Genomic DNA, 23,107 nt, shown 5'->3' on the forward strand with positions numbered 1-23,107 from the left:
TGAACTTCCAATCTTACTTCCAATCTTATTTAAAATATCTAATATTTTATTCTATTAAATTAACTGATTATATAGAAGAAACTATTTGACAAATTGTTTGTCTAATTTACTTTGAAAGGCTCGCATTTTATTTAAGTCTCCCAAGACTAGAATAATAACAAAATGGACGGCCCAGTTTAGGGTATCCAATAAAGCTCGTTCTTTATAATAGATTATTATTTTACCCGAAACCCTAGTATCCATCAACTCTATTCTCCTGCACAAGCGAAATCCTAGCCGCTCTGCTCAGCTCGCCAATGGGTACTCCTTCAAGCTCACTCTCTATCAATTTTTACTGGTTCTGGCTGCATATTTTCTCTGTACTTTCCTCTCAAGTATTTTTCTCACGTGTTTCACTTAACTACTTTCACATCTCCATTAAGGGATTGATTCTAATCTTATATAATATATATATATATATATTATATATATAATTTTTCAATAAGTTGAACCTTTTGTGATTTTCATTTTTGAGCTGGTAGCTATTGTTTCGTTTTGGTATTTTTGATATGTTCGTTTTTTCTCCAGATTTTTATGTTTTTTCCTTATGTCACTGTTATGCTGAAACATTTTATCGTTGCAGTGCAAAGCAATTGTATTTACAATTTCTTTAAAGTCTTTACCTTGCATTACTGTTTCTTTGGATTAAAGTGCGGGCTTTTACTTATGTAAATGATAAAATGTAGGGGCTTATAAGTACGTCTCGGAGCTATGGAGGAAGAAGCAGTCCGATGTGATGAGGTTTTTACAGAGGGTGAGGTGCTGGGAATACCGCCAGCATCCGGCAATTGTTAGGGTCAACCATCCTACTCGTCCCGACAAGGCACGCAGATTGGGTTACAAGGCCAAACAAGTAATGTCCAATTCAACATTTTCTGATGGCTTGTATTAGTTAGTTGCTTGCATCTTTTATTCCGTTCTAAATAACATATCGAGAATGCTAGCTTTAAAACTTGATTTTTGCTGAGGTCAAGCAATTATCCTCCACTTAATCAAGGAATTCTTTAGATCACTTAGTTTGCGTCAAACAATTGGTCGCTTGCAAAAGACATTTGTTATTTCTAGGTGTTTTAATGAAATGGTATATTATTTATATGTGAGCTTCTGAGACCTACTGGACTAAACAGATAGTGATTGTATACCCTTGGTTCCCTTTTGTGTTCGTATTAAATCGATTCGATTGTATGCTTGTATGTACTTTCTTTTCAAATGATTGCTTACGGAAATTTTGTGCATTCTTTGTCCAGGGTTATGTGGTTTACCGTGTCCGTGTTAGGAGGGGTGGCCGCAAGAGGCCTGTTCCCAAGGGTATTGTGTACGGTAAGCCCACAAACCAGGGTGTCACCCAATTGAAGTTCCAGCGCAGCAAGCGTTCCGTTGCAGAGGAGCGTGCTGGTCGAAAATTGGGAGGTCTCAGGGTGGTTAACTCGTACTGGATCAATGAGGTATGTAGGGCTTGCTATATGTTTCTGTTTTGCCACAAAGCAACAAAATGGCTTGGCTCTAATTTCTTTCCGATTCTATCCTTCAGGATTCTACTTACAAGTACTTTGAGGTTATCTTGGTGGATGTTGCACACAATGCCATCCGCAATGACCCAAGAATTAATTGGATATGCAATCCAGTTCACAAGCACAGAGAACTTCGAGGACTCACATCTGCTGGAAAGAAAAACAGGGGTCTGCACGGCAAGGGTCATCTGCACCACAAGAACCGTCCTTCTCGCAGGGCAACCTGGAAGAGAAACAACACTCTTTCCCTTCGTCGCTACCGCTGAGTTAGTGTGTTCCTGGACGTTTTCCTGCTTCCCTTGGTTTTAGAAGTCGTCATGTTGAGTTACAAAATTTTCTAAGTTCTAAAGATTTTGAGTCTTTGAATATTACATGCAATTTGTTTTTGTTTGAGATTCTATGAATCTCTTAAGTTGTTGCTACTTGCTTTTCAGAACAACTACTATCATTACGTCATATGCATATCTAGGGCCCTTATTTTCACTTTAATACCTTCTGATTTCATATTGGCTTGTCGCTGATTCGTTTTGTGACAATTACAATTTCATCTTCTTTCTTATTTAGAATAAGAGCAATAGGGGTGAAAAGTAAGCTTTAGACTTTACCATCAATATAGCCCCTCTTTCAGAAGTTGCAATGCCTGGCGGAAAGAGTCCTCGTTTTGATTAGAATACTTTAAGCATATTAGTTGATGAGCAACATGTTATGCCGACTTTATTTGATTATAATTCAGGCCGTTCACTTCCATCCGGTTCACTTCCTGGACATTAGACCTTATTACAATGCCGAATTAACAGTCTCATAGACACTAAAACTAAAGCATAGTGATTTAGAAATTCTGTTAACTGTAACGAAACTGGAAGCATAGCACAAAATAAACAAGGTTTTCATGTTTCTACTTTGACTGAAATTACCTTCTCTGTAATCCTTGAAGTTATGCTTCTAGCGGTATCAATCACTGAACTTGGTAGTCCCGCTACTTCTGCTAGTCGAAGACATAGCTTGCTACATGTCTCGGTCCATCATTGAGTTGAAACTGGGTAAAAATCAGAGTTCGAATCATCAAAAACATTATTTTAGGGCAAATATAGTATACCTAAATAAGATGGCCCAAGAAAGATGTTGATTGGTGCAAGTTTGGTCATTTGCTACACAAAAACTAAGGAAAAGTGCGTTGAGGGATAGCAGATGTTCACAGCAGCTCCTTGCTATTGCCAAACCATCAGAAGAAGAAGTAGCCCTCCCAAGTTCATCCATAACAATCAAACTCCTATATCATAAAGCACATATAATTTTCAGTGCGTTGCATATACCAAGATGTTAATGACATCTGAAGATTCTTACCTTTGGGCGATATTCTGCATGATGAAGGCAGTTTCTTCATCTCTGTCATAAACTGTATCACCGCAAACAAACTAGATGTAGGGTAAGAAAACACAATTTAACTTAAAGAAAACTGATTTTTTTCAGCTTGATGTTAAAAAACTTAATTTGTTTTGACCCGTAATTTCATAAACTTGATTTAAGTCGTAAAAATTTCAAATTCGGATCGAGTTATAAAATAGAATTCGATTAACTCAATTTTTAATAATTAGTGAATTGGTTTTGAAGTTTAGTCAAGTCTCTTAACTTTGCATATAATATGTATGTACGTATATCTTATATGGTCGCGGAAAATTACATAAATTAGAATCAAATAGTACCATAACATTATAAATGTTTACAACTAAATTTAAACAAAAATTTGAAAAATTCGACTTGACTCGAATCTCATAGACTCGACTCGAAAAAATTTCAAATAAAAGTTATAAAATAAAATGGTACGGAATGGACTAGAAAGATAGAAGTATTTTGTGCTTGTTTAGATATGACATTGTAAGGACTAAAAATGAAAATAGTAACAATTTATCAGCATGTTAAGTGAATATTGAAGTTATAACGGAAGAAACAGTGCAGTTGCTATTAAACACTTGAGATAAACATATATCTTTGTTATCGTCAATAGTGGAAGTAAGATGGTGGTATGAAAATATGGCTTAATATTTGCAATTGTGAAGTTCAGATATTGTACCGTACTAGAGTTTGATTCAAGATTATCCATTGATCCCATCCTTGTAAATATACGATCAACTACTCTAATTGTTGCAAAGTGGGCTGGAACATAGCAGCCAATCTGAGTTAGAATAACTGAGACACACTTGTTGAAGATAAGAGCTCTTTCCACTCCTGGTTGGAGAAAATTGATAGTCTAAATCTTAAACTAATAGATAGCAAGGGCTTTATTAAAGCAAAACAAAAAGGATATTTACAATGACTTGAATCTTAACGAGATGCAGTTTCCTAGAAAATTTCTTACATGTTTGGTCCCATTACAATAACCATATTTGATGCTTCAGAAAGGAAGATGATGTTGGGCTGCAACCAAAAGCATTTTAAAATATCTTAATGGTATCAAAGATCTTTAAGAAAACTCCATGGCACAGACAGTTCAATCATTAATATATGATAGCAGTGCTATCCAACTTCAATAAAGAATCTCATGAAAGCAGTAAAATTACTTCTCAATTACTGTACAAAAGAATATACCACAAAATCAGTGTGTATGCTTTCTAGAATGGGGTGTCTTCCAGCGTCAATTGCTAGAGGGTTATTATCTGCGAGCAACTAATAACAATTAAATTTACCCTAATCAAACCTGGAACATGAAAAGAATACATATTAGGAATTGGAAAATAAAATACCAGTAAATCCTGGCCTAATATATCGGTCAAAAGGCTTGGTTGATATTGCATGCGCAAATGAATTAACAATCATATCTAAGAGGCACAGTACTTCAGCAATAAGTGCGAACAGAGAGATGTCCTCCCTTATGGCATCAACTAGGGCTGCAAATCACATAAAGTTAACATAAGTAATGAATGAAACAATTAAACCTTCATAACATATAGAGAAGGTACCATATGTGAATCAAAATTTGAAAAGATAGTATGTTAACAGCATAAGCTTCAGCAGTCTTTAGTTAGGAAATTTGGGGGGGGGGGGGAATCTATTCAGGAAGACTGAATATGCCTTTCAAAAGTTTGATTGCATGCTCGATCCTCACAGGCAACCTTCTGTAATTATTAGGATAAAAAGAACCTTTCTTGCCACACAATTCCGGCATTTTTAATTCAGTTAAGGTAGACAACTAGACATTTACAAAACCAAGTTTCAGAAGAATTCACATGATAAGATACAAATGGACAAGTAGAACGTGTCAGTGACATTGAAAATAAGCAGTCATGAGTCAACTACAAACCTTCCAAGCAAATTTCTGTTCTAACATAGCACTCAGCAGCCGCAGATTTGTTTCTGACATTCAACTGCAAATTATGCAATTTACATCGAGTAATCAAAGCATTTTTTAATACCCAGACAAGCTGATAAAAGTAAAACTGTTAAAAACAGTAGCATGCTGATATCGACAAACAAAATTTGGCTACATAGCAACAAAATCAATTGGTGCCCAGGTTTTGTTCTGATATAGACTAATCAATCAACCCAATAATTGTTTCCAATGAATATACGCTCGCCAACACCGGTATATGCTCTTTTCTTTTTGGGGGGATAAGTGAGAAAATTATATCAGACCATGAACTAAGATCAAACCACAACTATGGCATCCTTAAACAATACTTACAGAAGCAAGTTCCAAAGTTGAGCAATGTACATTGTTCCCATGCTTCACAACCTGATTTTCCATCACAAGCATACTAAAGTCTGAGATGATAGGAAATTCTCATTTACATCAATACGTGAAGTGATAGGAAGCTTGCCCTGAATGTCTTTATGTGGAATGCTAAAGTAAAAACCCTGTCAATTGTTAAATGGGATTTTCAGATTTGGACAGCTTGTATTTACTTGTTTGCAAGGTTATGTCTAGCTGTAAAGTCAAAATGAAATAGTAAGAATAGCCGTCTTGGAATGACAAAAATAAAACACAGAACGGAATTAGATATGGAGAAGAGGAGGGGGTAACCTTCGCTGGTATCACAAAAGGATCTCTTTTTTTTTTATAAGAACACAAAAGGATCTCTGTGCAATATCTAATAGTCCATCAATTCCAGCCTTGACAGCAAAACACTGCTGTGTGCGAGCAACAAAAGGAACACGTGCGTGAAGCACATCTTCGTTAATCACCTCTCCAATTCTAAAAGGATAAAGCTTCCAGGAATTAGTAGCTTCATTTTATGCTTATATAGTTCTTTTTAACTGTTGAGTATGGGATTTACCAGATACCAATAAGAAAAATCGCCAGCAGTCAAGTAAATTCATGAACCTATGAGAGATGCTTATAATTAATTTCTTTCTTTTGTCTATCTATCTATCTATCTATATATTTTTTTAGTTATTCACTAGAGAAATTATGATCTGGAAGTCGATCTAGGGCAAGTTCAGATCTATTATGGCATATCCAAGAGACGCTCAATGTACCTTTTAAATCTGATAAAACCTTTTTTGGATTTTACTTACACTGGTGTAAAAACAAATTTTTGAGCAACTGGTGCAGCAAACATTAATCAATAACTGAATCATGTATAGCATATGACAAGTTATCATACATTCTCAAGAATGAAAAAACTGTAATTTATGTTATCAAACAATCCCAATGTTAAGTTCTTAAGTTTTGAGGGGAATCCACAATCAACACGTGACCCTTGCTCTAGTCCTGAGTTGCCTTTTTAATGAACATGAAATATTTTTTCCATTCTTCTTTTGGCTAATTAGCATCTGGAGAACACATGGAAAAACATATGAATGAACAATATTATCAGGCAAGGTTTCTAAGTTGTCAGTTTAGGGCAATGAGCCACATACCTCTTTCTAATGCCTTGTAAACATTTGCAAGGAGAAAACACCGTGCATCGTTAAGCACCTAAAGTTTTTATCATTGCCACCAGTATCAAAAGAAGTTCCAGAATTCCAGCAAGAGCCCACTGGTGAAAGGGAGAAGAATATTTACCTTGGACAGCAACGGCAAGACATCTAATCAGTTTTCAGAAGAACGATGCTTGATATCAATTTTGGCTCTTCTTAGCATTGTCCATACCTAAGACTTCATTTGTTATTTTCTTTGGCTTGAAGCAGAAATGACAAAGTACCCTATCTGAATGAAGAGTATGAACAGGTCAGATTTTAGATTGTAGTCATAAAATCTACAAACTTCTAATAGTTTGATTAATCTTTATTTTTGGGGGCTATTCCGCCTCATAAAAGTTCCACTTACCAGTCTCCTTTGGGAACTTTCGCAAGATCTGAGAGAGTCCATAGAATAGCTGATCATTGCTCATCAACTCATCCTGGAAATCAAGCACAAAAGAGATTATCTTTTGTATTGTTCCAAAACAGATGTCTGTAGGTTGTGGCATTGTGCCTTAATGAATTTAAGCATTAGGGTTGGGCTAAAGCTCAAAAGGTGACTATGAATGAATCTTTTATCCTACAAACTGAAATGAATATCCTAATTTCATATATTTCAAAATGTCCTAAACCAGGAAATTATCTACGACTGGAAATTAACTCAATCAATCAAAGGGAGGAAAACAACTTGTCAGACAAGGCCCTAAGAAAGTAAGCATTACAATGTCTCTGAGTTGTGACTTGTGAGCATCAGAATGTGTGTCACACTAAAATAATATGGATAATAAACAAATATCCCCTATTTGCTTAAGCTCTTGCTCACACTTGTTCCTAAAACATGATGGAACCATTACCGAGCAGATCTGAATGGTTAAAAAAGGATTCACCACAAGCAAGAGGTTGAAGAATGATGTTCTGGTGACTAAACTTGAAAAACATTTAGTAATCATATTTTATCTCATCATCATAAGTGTGGAGAATAATGAAAACAAAACTGAACAATGGAAGTAATTTTGGCATCACCTGTAAGTGCTTCTACAGTAAAAATATTCCAGTTGAACATAACGGTGCTTAAAAATTGCTGGTACATAGGGTACTCGTTTAAAATCCTCAAGACTCGGGAGATATTGGAGAGGTCTATGAAAGTTAGTATAATCTTCTCATGCAGGTATAAAGTTAATGCTCCAGAAGAGAAATCTGATGGAAAGCAAAGGCAAGACTAACCACACAATCCAGACGAGTATTGATAGTTTCAATATCTTTTAGAGGCTGCAAAAGATTGGCACGAAGAAGTCTAGTCCTGGAAAAGTTCAATATTTTTTGCATACAACAATAAAATATTAGGTGCTATCTAAAATCGTTTTCCATGATCAACTAGAAGTTTTAAATACTCCACAAGGAAACTTTTAAAGTGGTGAAACAGTGCACGGATGGATTAAAAGTGAATAGAAAACCTGAAACTGATGATAATGAGTTGAGAGATAAGCAACAGTTCACAAGATTACATGTCATTATCTGATTCTCAACATACCCTCCAATAGTTTTTGTTGTGTTAAGCAAGTGGAACAAGCTTCTTTTCTTGGTAGTATGTAACACCCCAACCCGTATCCGACCCGGATCAGAGTCCGAGGTGTCACATTGACTTTTCAAAACATTTTTTTTTACAAATTGGTTAAATTTTAAATCCATAATTCAAGAAAACGAATATTTTATATTAATTTAAAATCAATTGTTTTTACAAAAATATCAGAGCATATCCAATTCAAATATCTAAACTACATGCCAACTACATTCTATGTAACAAATACATGTATTCAAATACATTTCTAATATGATCTTTTGGAAGGAGAATCTGACATGTCTTTCTCTTCCTTACTCCTTAATCTTCTCGAAACCTACGTGTGAAACATTCACACACTAAATCGACGACTTAGTGAGACATATAAAATATATAATATAAACTATAACTCCTAACAATGAATGCATGTTTCATACTATGATATCATACCATCACATATACACTTCCATGTAATAAATACATACATACACATATGTCATCGTATCATATATGATGGTATACTATTTCATGTTCCTATAATAATTATATTTACACCATTTATCTTATATCACATTCTCCTGTCATCATTTAAGTCATTTTATTTACCTAATTTCTAATCATATAATTCCTATCACAAAGTCACATCTTATCTCTTATTTTCATATGTTCCTATTTATCATACTACCCATAGATTCTCATTGCATATTCTATATCTCTTGTATACTAATTTCTTATATTCTATTAGTTCATTTTTCACATAGTTTGTCACATAAACATATATTTTCATATTATTATCAAATTGCTATGATATTCATATAATTTTTAGATCCTTGTACTATATTTCATAACACCTAAGAATTTAACAAGTTTTAGATCATAGTTTCATTTAAACATATAAACCTTCTTATATAGCTTATCTAATATATTCTTATACTTATTTATGTACATGTTTCCTAGTTGATTTACTATTTGTTTTATCTCAATTCTTATATAATTCCATTATACTAGTTCACATACAAAGTATATTTCTACAATACAATCATAATTCTATTCATACAATCATATAATCAACCACCTTATTACCTATACATATACTTATAGAGCTCACAACATTTTCATATAATCACTTATACCATATCATATAAGTTCATTATACTCTCTTTATTCAAATATCATACAAACATATTTTCACATAGATAATATAACATATGCACATGTAACCTACATACTCATATTCAAGTACTCAACCACAATCATGCCAAATTTATTCATATTATCTCTTTATTAGCCCATGTACACATGTGAGAACTAAAGATATGTGAGTACATTGAGGTTGTGCACCTATGTTGTCACCACAACTTGTATAATTTCCACTGAGTGGCCTATGAAATTTGTTCCGAAGGACCTATGTCCAGTCCCAAAGGACCACTATGTCCCGAAGGACATGTCATAGGTCCCGAAGAACCTATGTAACCCTTGACTCTTGGCATGCCAACTATACCTCTAGCTCTCATTTCACATAACATGGACATTCTCTTTCATATCATTTCTCATATTCATATAGACATATGGTTCACTTTCACATATCACTTAGCTTATCACATATACTTTCTTTCATATATCTCATGTCATATCTCATATCTTATGATCATGTAAGCACATTACTTATTTTCATATAGTTCATATCATTTCATTCATAATCACATATTTCATGTTCATATGATCTCTTATGTTCATAACATATATCTTATAAAAGATTCTTATATCATCATAAATATCATTTATACTCATTCACATTTACACTGACATGTACTCATGTATATCATACAACATAGGCAATAACCAATAAAACACATATGTCATATCAAATATATGCTCATATTAACGAATTCATGCATACTATAGGAAATAAACTTGTCGCAAGTCTTATTTCCATTAAACATCATATACTATCTAATATGCACTCACCTGGCCTCACTAGTCAATTCGAGCACTTGTAACTCTTTCCTGATCGATCTTATCTCGTTGACTCATCCGATACTTGTTTTCGTTTGATATCTACACAATGATACATTTAGTACAAATATTAGAATTCTAAACATCATGATTCGATCCATAATTTCTTAGACTAAAGTAAAGCTGTAATTCCATTTTCTATTTGGAGTAGTATCGATACTCCCCCTGTAGGATATCAATACTTCCCTAGCTGTGGTATCGATACCAAGCCTGGGTATCGATACTCATTTTGCATTCAAAATCTTTATTTCAAAAATGTTACCGATATTGATCTTATTGTATCGATACCCTTGGTATCGATACTATCTTCCCAGGTATCGATACCCCATGAACAATTTATAAATTTCTGCCTTATGGTATCGATACTCTCTCTCAAATTTTGACCATTTTCTCTTGGAAGTATCGGTACTGGATGAACAATACTGATACCCCATGCTCAGAATTCATCTTTTTAGCTTGAAAATTCACCCAAACTTACTTATATCTTATGCTAGAACCTATTTTAAGTCCTTTAAGCTTAACTACACTTATTCTAATTAACTTAGATCACTTTAACTCATCCTAATATCCAATACATGCTTGAATTCAATAATCAAGCGATTCAAGCCAATAAATCAACACATGTTCCAAATTCATTTCTAACACTCCAAATTTCTTAGTTAGATCCTTGACAAGTCAAATTTCACTTCAAAACTTATTTATTAACTCTATCTCAATAATTCCTTTAAAAACGCTTTACCTTCAATCTTACATAATTTAATCCTCTTTGAGTTTTAAGCAATCTTAAGCTTTCCTTAACTTTCTTATCACTCCAAGAATCAAAACCAACCTTAATATGAAAGGAAAATCACTTGAGAAGCATACTTAACTTATGCAAGACCTCACGGTGGAGAGGAAGAAGAAGACTGAAGAATGCTCTGGATATCTCTTACTCTTTCTTTCCCCCATTTCCACGTGGTAATATCCTTTATAAAGGAAAGATAAAAATATTTCCTATGAAAAGACCAGTTTACCCCTTATTCCATCAAATATTTACTAACCAATCCTTTATAAAATATTCTCAATTTAATCCCTAAACTTTTTAATCTTTCGAATTCAAACCTCAAAGTTTCAAAACTTCTATTTTAGTCACTAGCCCTGATTTTGGGATGTTACATAATATGTATCTAGACCAAGTGTTGAAGGCTCTCTAGCTGCTAGATTCTTAATCAGCATCGCACCCTGAATACTTAATCACAATTAAATCCCACAAAATATATACAACCGTCAGCTTTGTTATATATCATGTTAATGAAGAGTGAGATGTATCGTACGACCTTGGTGTCATCAAAGCAACCACGAGCCATTACAACCTGCAAAACCATACATGATATTATCTAAGTCATCAAATTAACAGGTAAATTTCATGCAGAAACAAATTTTCTCACAACAACATCAGGACTCTCTAAATGTTGAGTTATATCACCTTCTTGACTGAAGCATAAAGATGATCCACCAGTTCCGATACTCCCACCGTACCTTCAGGAGCTAATTTGTCCGGAGGAACAATGATCACCATGGGATCATAGAAATGTCGCAAAGTTTTGTATTTTGATATAAGCTACTGGTTTCAATGTATTGAGACAGATGCAATGAAGCTGATCTTAAGTCGAAGGCAGCCATTCCAACCTGTACAGAGATTGCAGTTAGTCAAACATTATGAACTTCACTGCTAGATAATCATCTAACTCTAATCCTACCTAGAGAAGAAGGGAAGGGGAGTGCTCCTAGAGGGTCTAGAACTCATGACCTAAGGGAATATGGGGAATAAAGATGAGCGGCTTGGTCAACCGGCCATATGTGCTTGCTATTATTTTGAACTAATTACTCTCTTAAAATTAAACAGTACCATCTCATAATTATTTTATAAAGCCTAACCGTCCATTGTGATATAAAACGTTTAACCAGGCAAGAATATTCAAAATAAAAAAAATTAAAAGAAATGCAGGTTTTATCATATTTCAAGCGAAGAAATGAAGCTTGAGCGGCGAGATGTTTACTTCACCAAAAACTGAAGAGAACGGAATAAAGAGTGTTTAAATAGACCTTATTTTAGTTTTCAAATTCCGAGTGGAAACAATATATCGCCAAACTAAGGCACTAAAATCAGTTCACTTAAAACAAAAAAAAAATTATAAAAGCTGCCAGTACAACAATTGAAACAAAAAAGAAAAGGAAAATTACATTTGTAGAATTTCAAATATATTTTTCCGTTAACCGTGCATTTTCTCGAGAACCAAACGAAGTTACCTCTTTAGCTCTGTTTTCAATGAGACCGATCACGAAGTTCGACCTCTCTCCCACCTCGTCTTCCATTTTGATTAAGCACCAAAAACTTAAAACTTCAAAATTTGAAATGGCGCTAAAGCCTGTGATATTTATCCTGCATCGACGCAGTTGTTAAATTGAACACGGTGCGTAAGGCTTGTTAACATGCGCACCCCGAAAGTGCAATTGCAAATGAAAATTTAGTAGATCCCTTTTGTAGCTTTCAATATTTTTTTTTTTTTTGTTACATAAAAGTTTAGTTAATTGTTCAACGGTTCAAGGTCATGATATATCTAAAATTAAATTAGAATATAAATAAGACTTTATAGATTGTCTATTATTAGTGACGACGGTGAAATTAAAATTTGGCCTTACAAACTCAATTTTTTTAATTTCAACCACTTGTGTCAACACTCTTTGAACGTAGGTTTAAATAATTTAATTTCTTTTATTAGTTTGTATTAATTTTATTAATCTTTGTATTATAAAAATTTATAGATTTCGTTCATATATTCTAATTTAATAATTTTACATTTTAATCATAAATTAAATAATAACGATAAAATTATTAAATCAAAGGATAAAGTACACAATTGGTCCCCCTAGTATAAGGTACTACTTTTTTGAGTCTCTCAATTAAAAAATTAAAAATGATCATCTGACTATTTATATATTCTAAATCATCCTTTTCGTTAAAAAAATTGGCGGTCGTTTGGATCGTAACATGTTGATTGGGATGTGATAGAATATGATCTCAGAATCGTTTGAGTTGTATTTTGTGGAACAATTTCCTATTTACATTATCCCGTTAAATCAGTGCTTGAAATATTATATCGTCGGGTTAGTGCTTAAAAGCAACGACGATGCCAGTAGTCATCATTAAAATATGATCTTATCATATCTCAGCCAACAGATTAACGTCCAGCTTAGATGATTGTCAATTTTTTAACATAATAGAACGAATTTGAAATATATGAATAATCAAGTGATCATTTTGTAACTTTTATTAGTCGAAAGACTCAACAAAATAATACCCTATTGTCAGGAGTCTTCTTTATAACTTTTAATAGTCATAAAACTCAATAAAATAATACTCTATAGTCGAGGATCTATTTATGTACTTTATCCTAATTAAATTATAGTATTAGTTCGTGTATTGGATATATATGTTCTTTAATTTGATATTTTAAATCCTTATAATCTAACCTTATTACATTATTCAAAATTTAGAAAGTGCGTATAATACAAACACTAATGACAGATTTTGTCCAAAACAAATTTTGCAAAACCAATTTAATAAATAAGATGATTTTTTTTGGCTTATGAGTGAAGTAAACAAAAAAAAAAAGTAAATTATGGTGAATTTGAAATTATTTTTGCAAAACTACTATGTGGATTATTAATCCTTTGCAAGTATACAACAGTTATATAAAAGCTTAACAATTATGTTAATCCAAGACTTCCTCGATGCTAACAAACCCGCCCTTCTCGATGGAAAGCTGTGCTGCGACTCCCATGGCAACCGAGATCAACCCATCATTCAAATCCACAGCTGGAGCCTTTGCACCTTTTCTCTAATTGCAGACAAGAAGTTAAGGTGCTCCAATAGCTAGAACCGTGATGCAATCCTTCATACCTGAAACAAAACAAACAAACAGGGCAGTTCTGGATCAAATTGAGGGCTAGCCATAATCTATAACTTGATCATGCAGGATTGAGAAAAAAACATGTTCGAATTAGTAAAAGAGAGCGGCTGACTTTATTCGTTCGTCCTCGGCTTTTAGTGTCTGGACCCGTCTCTACCGTCAGTTCTAGAGCCGAACGAAAAACTTTCGGGAACGAAGGCTTCACCCTGTTGCAGCATTCATTGTTCAAATAAAAAATTAGGAGAATGCATTTAAAAGTTAACTATTGATGTAATTAACTATTGGAAAGGAAGAATGACAAACACCAGTAGTAGAAGCTTAAGAAGAAAGACGACCTTGCCAGTGTGACCAACAACGGATATTTCTTGCTCATTTTTACTCCCGTCAGCAAACATGCAGAGGTCGAGCATCCCTCGAGCACCGTTGTCAAATTCGATAATAACATATGCATTGTCGATAATGTCCGGTACCTGCATAAAACGAAAAAGAACTGAAGTTCAGGAAACATGAGCATGATATCAAGCAAAAAAAAAAATCATACTATGACCTTTCCATCATATATTTCATCTTTGTGATTAACATCCATGGCACCAGAAGCCATCACACGAACCGGGTTTGCGCCTGCAAAGAGCCTCATCAAATCAAAGAAGTGGCAACACTTCTCTACCAAGGTCCCTCCCGTGTAAGCGTTGAACCGGTTCCAGTTGTTAACCTATTACGAGAACAAAGTAAATGAACTACCTGGCCAAAATGATGGCAAGGGTTGAGTGGTTAGCTTTACCTTAACCAGAAAAGGGAATCGATGTTCCCGAATGGCCACCATCTTGACCTGTCCAAGAGTTCCGTCCTTCACTAAGTCTATCAATTTAGCAACTGGCGGCATATATCTATATTCCAATCCAACTTGTACCGCATATCAGGCCTGTTCTAGCAGAATTTACAACCTAATTGAATGAGAAACTATACTTAGACAAGGAAGAACATCGCACAAGAGAATCATATTCAGAAGATATATATTTACGATAACAGGAAAGCACCGGAGATTATTGAGACTATAGCAAAAGACACCTTTACAAATCACTCAGTGCTAACAATAGTGAAAAGGCTTACTCCAGGAAGCAAGTAACTTTTTACAGTTTCAAACAGAAAAATCTTTCTTTTCATCTTTTCCAACACTCATTCAGTAGAATTCCCTGATGTTCATCTTTTACCATTCAAATTATAGCATTACTAAAAAGGTAAAAAGATGGATGGACTAGTGAAGGCATGGATGAACCATCAAACATGTAGGTAAACATTTTTCCTAGGATGTGGAATAGTTATAAAACAACTGTTATCGTAGGACAAAATAAATTTGAAGCTGCCATTAACGTTACATCATTAAATATAAGCAACCAAGATATACTAGATTCCAAACTCAAAACAACCATTGATGCACTCAACAATAAAGCTATTTCAGTCATCAAAATTAAGCATTCTTTACTCCCTCAATGTCATATTTTAGAAACTAACAAAATTGAAGCATTTCTTCATATTCTGGTTGTTCATAGAAACAACCCCCAATTAGGGGTGAGTAGTCGATCGAGTGTAGTCGAAATTTTTTTATTTAGTCGAGTTGACGAGTCATATTTTATAACTCATACTTATTTGAATTTTTTTCGAGTCGAGTGTGTTATCGAGTTTGTTTGAATTATAAATATTTACAGCAATATATTACTAATTGATTCAAATAAAAACATATATATATATATATATCTTTTAATTTTTTTCATTTGTGATATACAAATATTATGCAGAATTGATGGATTCAACTCGAACTTGAAAAAACCAACCAAGAAACACTAAAATATTTTGAGCTATTTGAATCCTATTTCATAAGTCAAACTTTATTTGCAAGTTTTTCGAATAGAGTCATTTATGAAATTACGAATCGAGTGAAGTCTTTTAACATAGAATCAAACCAAAAGATTCAATTTTTTTCAAATCAAGTTGAATTTTGCCCAACCCTAACCCAACCTCAATTCGGAAAACATTGACACTCCCACAAATGACTGACCTTTCTGCAGTCAGCGACCGTAGTACACAATGGTTTCTCAACTAGCACATGATGGGGTTAGGATGAGTCAAAATATCCATCAGAATCTGAAAATGAGTCATATTAGGGCTTGATACGACCACCACATCACATAGCCCACTGTCCAGTAGCTCTGGTGCCCCGAAAACCTTAATGTGAAGTATACAAACAACCCAAATCACTATCCTTTATATCAAAGGCTTACAATCTTGTAATCTGAAAGAAAAATTTAGAAATAATTTGCACTTGAACAAAACCAACTTAGTGGCCAATCAAAGGATTGAGCCAGTTCCAAGGCGAGTTGCTGAGAGGGGATGTGAGGATCAGCTATGCAAACAACGACCACTCCTTGGCTTCTAAGATGGTGAAGATTAATGAGATGCTCTCTCCCCATCATCCCTACTCCGATGATTCCATACTTCACTGTTTCACAGGATGCCATGCTTGGAGTTGGAAGCCTTGAACTCAACTTCGGAATCTGTTTTTTTTATATTCGATTTGGGAGTAGTAGTTTCAATTTCAAGACTTGAGTTGTTTATGATTCCATGCTCTACGGTGGCTCGCTTGGCGCCGTTCTTCTATCTCCGGCCTTTCAGCTTTTCAAATTGGGTCCGGTCGTTTTTATCAAATGGCATCTATCAAGTTTTAACGATAATGTCAGCAAAAATAAAAATATTAAGAAAATGTACAACATAATTTATATATTTTTAAAATCTAATTATGCAAAATTTTAAATTTAAATTTCATATATCTAAAAAAAAACTACCTAAAATTCTAAAAGAGTTGAGAAATTATAATTATTAATATTAAAATTAAAATACAAAAAATAAAATTTTTGTATTGTATTTTTAGAAATTATAAGTAAAAGACCCTTAAATTTTTTAAATATCCTCAAGTCTTAGAATTCCTTATCCAAACTTAAAATCAAATCATAAACATAATGATGTGGACAAATGCACGTCCAGTTCTCTCATCTACCCCGAACCATCACAAGTATTAAAATATAAGATGAATTTGGATATAAATATATATAGATTCATTTTTATTTATGATATGATTTGGATTTTGGACAAGATGTTTGGCCTTTGATTCTTCTAATAAATTTTAACAAATTCCTTTTTGGAGTTTTATGTTACTTTTTTTTTATTTTCCCGAAATATCATAATTTGAATTTTGTATAGTCCAAAAAAGTAATGATTGCAAAAAAGAAAAAAAAACTCAGGTTTTTAAATCTTTTAGATTTTAATTTTTTTTAAAATCATAATATAAGTGTAAGAATAAATTATAAAATTTTAGATTTTTATATTTAAAAATATCTTTTAAATATTGTTAAAAAGGTTCAATAGGTCAGTTAGATGTTAACCATTGAGTTATAGATTATGTCATCAAGCAAGACTAAAACGTTACAAATTAACAATCTTAATGACCACTTTGTAGTGGTTTTTTATAGTTTTGATTGAATATCAAAATGTTTAATACATGCTTTGTCCCTTCACTATAGACAATTTCTCTGTTTGGTCCCTAAAGAATTTTTTCTATCAATTTTTTCTTTATATTTTCATCTCGTTTAACATATTACTTATTTCGTTTTTTATTTATATTATTAATGATTAAGTGATCTTTGATATAATTTATTATAAATATTTTTTTAAAATGAAGAAATTTCTAAAATCAAACTAAAAAATACCCACCATAACTAAAGCAACATCCTCAATAGTACATCACATGTTTACTTGACATAATTACCTCAAACATTAAATATAAATTTCATCCATTGCATACTATTACCACTTCTATTATTGGAGTCTAGAATTTGGAGAGAAAAATAAAAGGATTTTAAAACAAATTATGAGGCTTTGATGAATTTAAGTATAACTAAAAGATAAGAATAAAGGAATTCAATAAGCTAATCTGTTTCCATTGCTATGGAATTAACGTTACATTAATAAATCAAACAACAATGAACTTTGCTGCCTTATATTTTTATTTAAACTAATATCTGTATTTAATTTATAATAAAATTAGTTTTAAATATTGATTTATTTCAATACAAAAATATTTGAAAGTGAAACTAATTTAGATATTTTTAATCTTAAAAATAACAATATGAATTGGGTGAAAACCGAAGGAAATTGCTTTGCAATATGAAAGAAAAAAAAAAACTAGGGGGTGAAACTGTATAGAAAGGGACCATTAGCCTTCCTCAGTTCCTCTCAGAATACAGCAATAGTTTACCCAAATCCACGACCACTGAGATCTATAAAAATCCTTCTTGCCTACTCCCTAGCATCCTAGCATGAACAAACTTCCACCTCCCTATTCCCGTAGCTCTATCCTTTCTAACAAATCCATTCACCCTTAAAAAACAAATGGATAATACAATGGACGAGAAGCAAACTGGTCTGGATGTGATGATATAGGCCTGTCAAGAATGAAGAACTTACGTCATTCAAGGCCATTTGGTCTTACCGGAAGTCAAAAACAGGATCTATAAGGATCCATTACTATTCCTCATAACCTATCTTCTGTACCTAAGAATTTTAGGGTTGGACAGTACAAAGACAGACTTGATAGCACTCTTAAGGGAAAGGACTCAGTTTGTAGGTGAAATGGAAGACTTGGAACTAATCCTTGAATGTCATTTATTCTTACATGGCAATCATGGATATCCAACTCACTTCAGCACCATTACGGATACAAATTTCGGGCCTCCCTCTACAATACCTTTAGCCGCAAGATGCAAATATTATTGTCAATGCAGTGGAAGATGTTTAGGAGATATAATGACAGAATAATTTCCCTACGAACATCAGTTATCTTCTAGTTGAAGTACGGGTAAATTCGTGGCTACCCTTGTTTGCTAGCTACTTCATTGAGAATGGAGACAAAGCCAGAATCTGGATCAATTTAGAGATGGAGTTTGTAAGCTGTGCAGACACTCTGGAAAGCTAGGTCACACCTTACCAAACTGTTCTATTGATAACAGATAAGTTGAGAATATATTGAGGATTAATAGAACGCTATAAGAAGATTTGGCTATGAAACTTGATTAGATCTATTTGAAATTTTATTTATCAATTCTATACTACCTTATCACTGTAGAAGCCACCCCAAAAATTTGATAGTGTATTATCCCAACCCTGAGAAAGTTCATCTAGATTCGGTCAAGCACTTAGAATTGCCTGAGACATAACTAGCTCTTTTACTAGTAATTATAAATGCCCGAGACATAAACTAGTTCTTTTACAAGTGATAGTTCCCCCATGGATGTTCCCTGATGATCCTGCACAAACATGCCCTTGCCTATGCTCCACCAGCATCATTCTTAAATCTCACAGTGAACAATGACTCCATCACCTAAACCACAAATGCCCAAGGAACCATTGCACTACCACGTGCCATTGCAATTAAACTCCAATGAACCACAATAGATCTCCCTACAAATGTATCATCAACTCGGGTACCACCGCAAAGTTGCTACCATGTCCTACCAATAGTCCAATACATAAACTAGTAGATAAAGGGAACATATTCTTTTGCTACTATTGCTAAAATCTATAGCTCCATTGTCAATCTACAACAGTTCGGTTCAGATGAACCACCAGTACATAAACTAGTCACTAGTGAAAATAGTAAATCAAGGGAATATATTCTTTTGCTACTATTTCAATAATATATCGTCCATTGTAAAGGAATTGTAAATCTAAAAATTCAGTTCAAATGAACCACTGCAAAGGTGCTAGCATGTCCTATCGATAGACCAGTACATACACTAGTGGAGTAAAGGAACATGTTCTTTGCTAATTGCTACTACTCTTAACATGAAACATATACTCCCAAATAATGGGTCAATTTAATCATTCAAACAATCTCTAATGAATGCATCTTATCATAAACAAGTTTGACATCAAGAAAATGAATTGGAAACAAAGGAATTTTTTAGATAGCTCTAGAACCGGCTCTAAGCTAATTTGTAATGCCAAAAAATGTCCTTGTTTGGTTAATCCCACCGGCAGACCATGCTTATAGTGATATACATATAACTAAGCATATCCACCCAAAATTCCAACCAAAGAAAAACGTAAGATGCAAGCTTTTTTCCAGTCCATGAAACACACAACAGAGACCCTATCAAAATTCCATTTTCATCACACGCCACATGAAAGGAAGAACCTATAGATGTTCCGGAATGGAAATGCAGCTACATGATGGATGCTAGTGACAATATATACCTAATCAAATGCATATATATATATATATATATAAGAAGACTTTCATAAACTCAAATTAGTAGCAAGACAACCAATATCATAGATTTGATATATTTCGTTGCTACATTGGCAACCTAATCAAAATCCATATTTTGAACAAAACAACACATTTCATCTTTTAAACTTCAATTAATACCCAAACAACTAACACAAAATAGGACTGAGGGTTTTATAAGCCATTGACATTTTTGTATCTGCAGGTCATTCGAGGCCTTCTTTCAACACTTCCCTCAACTTCAAATTTAAACCATCAATTTCGTGTAAAAAAATATCTCTCTTCAACCAATATCTCTATATTAAAACTTTGTTCCTGAAATGACAATACCAAACATAAATACCAATTTGTCATGTAAATGAAATACACTTCTATCCAAACAAAGTCCAAAGTTGTTAAATCTCCAAAACTGAGAAATTAAGAAACGAACCTCAATTAACACTAGATCTAATTGGACAACAAGTGATTCAAATTGAGAAGGGAAAAATGGTAATCTCTTTAAAGGAAATGGAAATGTAGCATTTAAGTAAAGGCACACCTACGTCTGTTTGGAATAAGAGGAAGAGGAAGGGACACGTTTGTTACGGAACATCATGTATCCCACTGGCAATACGACTCCGATCATCATGACCGTTGCTCCGATGATATATCTTAACGGACTCGGCGGTTCAACCTCTATCATTGTTTTGAACTGCACCGCACGCAATCATAACCTAAGATTAACTATCAATTGAATATAAAATTTGAACAACAAAAACAAAACAGAATCATCATTGTAAACTTCAAGATCTGGATCAAACCGTAAAAGGAGACTTACAGACATTATTGGGGGTGTTTCCTTTGAGTACAACTCTGGTTCTAAACGCAGGGGATTTGGCTCACCGGCCGCAGAAATGGAAGGAACTAACAGAGAGGAGAATATTTAGGGTTAATTTGAAAAACCTGGATCTGCTGGGTTCGTAATTCTCAGTTGCGAGATTTGGGGTCCGTGGTAACTTTCTTATGCTAAAGAGATACCAAACTGGCAAACTCTGTCAGAAAGGTTCTATAGATTATTTTTTTCTTCTTAGTGTAAAGTTAAAAAAAAAATCCTTACACAACACTTAAATAATTTATTAATAATTAATTTTTTTTTAAAATTATAAAAATACATTATTTAAATACATTTTATTGGATTGTTATTATCCAATATCCATCGAGTTTTTAGGTTTTAGCACGTTACTTAAGAGTTTTTCAAACAAATATTAATGGTATTTATATCAAATTAATAAAAAAAAATTTGTAAATTTATTTGGATAAATTACGTATTTAGTCAATCAACTATTACTTTAGTTCTATTTTATCACTCAACTATTTTTTCAAAATCATAACTAACGTTATATTTTGGTCACTCTTTGTTAGGTTCAATCATTGATTTAATGAAAATGATGATATGACATGATACAATAGCAATTCTAATTCTCAAAATTTACATATTATATCAATTTGATCATAATACAAACTAATTCAGTAAAATCTTCAAACGTTTAGGGACTTATTGTATGAATGTCCCATTTACTTTTTATTTCAAAACTTTTACTTGAATTCTTCGATCAACCACGTCGTTGTCATAATCTTCATACCCTAACCAGAAATCGTCGGTTTCATTTCCGCTATATCGAAAACCGTCTACCATAAGTCAACGTTGTCTTTCACGAATCTCTCTCTAACATTCTTGACTTTAAAATCTAACCAGACATCAACAAATACCTTTACTATACAGACACCGCCTTACCACCCCTTTAAACCTCACCTCGACGAAGATCCAAACCACGCCTTTGATTGCCTCTGCGTCACCAAGTCTCCTGTGACCCTCTGTCCTACATTCGATCAACTTGAACCCCAATAACCCCACATGACACACCACACCATACCGCACTTGAGCTTGCACACACCGCCCCTCTGGACCTAAGCTTGCATACAGTGTAGCCACCAATTAAAACTTTGAAATTCCCTTTGAAATCATAAACTAAAACCCTAATTCTCACTAATGCAATCCCATTAAAACCTTAAATTGCCGTTGAGAGCTAAAATTGAAAACCCAAAAAAGGGGTAAAAACAAAATATATAATTAAAAATGCAAGACTAACACTTTAATCTAAAAAAAAATGGGTAAGAAATATAACATTATAAGATTTTAAGGACTAAAACTACAATTACATCATACTATATTAACATCATAGTTAAATTTTTAACCGTAGGTGACCAAAACATAATCAAAAAGTAAAATTACATTTATTTTTAAAAAAGTAATTAAAAATAGAATAAAAATAATAATTAAGATACTAAACATGTAGTTTTAAAAAATTAATACTTAAGCCTTTACGTAAAAATACTTCCGTTAATAAAAAATCATAAATAGCAATAAATACATAACCTGATAAAAAGTACATTTAAGTCAAAATTAACCACAACGACTATGTTCTAGACCTGTCATATTTATAAATAAAAAAATTATTAAATCAATTTAACTCTATCAAATATCTTCAAAAGATTAATATATATGAATGATGAACGAAATTTCTTTTCAAACATATCTTAATAGATCTAAGGGTGCGTTTGGTTCATGGAATGTAAGATTACCAGTAGGAATAAAAGATTATCAGGGAATAGGATTACTGGGAATGTTGTATTTTGTGTTTGGTTGGTTTAGCAGGAATGTAAGATTACCGTGTTTGGTCAAAGGAATAAAAGATTATTGGAATGTATATTTGACCAAATTGTCCTTATTATATATTTGTATAATATTACA

The 23,107-nt window shown here is 33.2% G+C and overlaps 2 protein-coding genes and 2 pseudogenes across 3 annotated transcripts; 1 reads left to right on the forward strand and 3 right to left on the reverse strand.

Moving 5' to 3' along the window:
* The first annotated feature begins 224 nt into the window (after window positions 1–224).
* On the forward strand, window positions 225–1,972 carry LOC120155353 (60S ribosomal protein L15-1-like). The gene is made up of 4 exons (XM_039166927.1): window positions 225–300; window positions 726–892; window positions 1,287–1,484; window positions 1,571–1,972. The coding sequence occupies exons 1-4, from the start codon at window positions 297–299 to the stop codon at window positions 1,814–1,816; spliced, it is 615 nt and encodes a 204-aa protein (XP_039022858.1). The 5' UTR covers window positions 225–296; the 3' UTR covers window positions 1,817–1,972.
* Window positions 1,973–2,157: 185 nt separating this feature from the next.
* LOC120155265 lies at window positions 2,158–12,437 on the reverse strand (annotated as a pseudogene).
* A 1,263-nt stretch (window positions 12,438–13,700) lies between these two features.
* On the reverse strand, window positions 13,701–16,492 carry LOC120155266 (annotated as a pseudogene).
* A 3,899-nt stretch (window positions 16,493–20,391) lies between these two features.
* LOC120155205 lies at window positions 20,392–21,355 on the reverse strand. 2 transcript variants are annotated; one of them, XM_039166789.1, is made up of 3 exons: window positions 21,134–21,355; window positions 20,855–21,007; window positions 20,392–20,631 (listed from the first exon to the last, which is right to left on the reverse strand). In XM_039166789.1, exons 1-2 carry the CDS (start codon window positions 21,137–21,139, stop codon window positions 20,855–20,857), a joined length of 159 nt encoding a protein of 52 aa, XP_039022720.1. In that variant the 5' UTR covers window positions 21,140–21,355; the 3' UTR covers window positions 20,392–20,631. The 2 variants fall into 2 exon arrangements, with proteins under 2 accessions (XP_039022720.1, XP_039022719.1); XM_039166788.1 differs by having other exon boundaries at window positions 20,859–21,007; window positions 21,134–21,353.
* Window positions 21,356–23,107: the final 1,752 nt, after the last annotated feature.

The sequence above is a fragment of the Hibiscus syriacus genome, unplaced genomic scaffold, assembly GCF_006381635.1.
Source record: "Hibiscus syriacus cultivar Baekdansim isolate YM2019G1 unplaced genomic scaffold, ASM638163v2 tig00111166_pilon, whole genome shotgun sequence".
In the NCBI taxonomy this organism is placed as follows: domain Eukaryota; kingdom Viridiplantae; phylum Streptophyta; class Magnoliopsida; order Malvales; family Malvaceae; genus Hibiscus; species Hibiscus syriacus.

What these genes read in the sequence shown, in the direction of transcription:
- LOC120155353 (XM_039166927.1), top strand. An exon ending in TGGGTTACAAGGCCAAACAA is followed by an intron (nt 893 to 1,286) that starts GTAATGTCCAAT and finishes TTCTTTGTCCAG; the next exon opens with GGTTATGTGGTTTACCGTGT. An exon ending in ACTCGTACTGGATCAATGAG is followed by an intron (nt 1,485 to 1,570) that starts GTATGTAGGGCT and finishes TCTATCCTTCAG; the next exon opens with GATTCTACTTACAAGTACTT.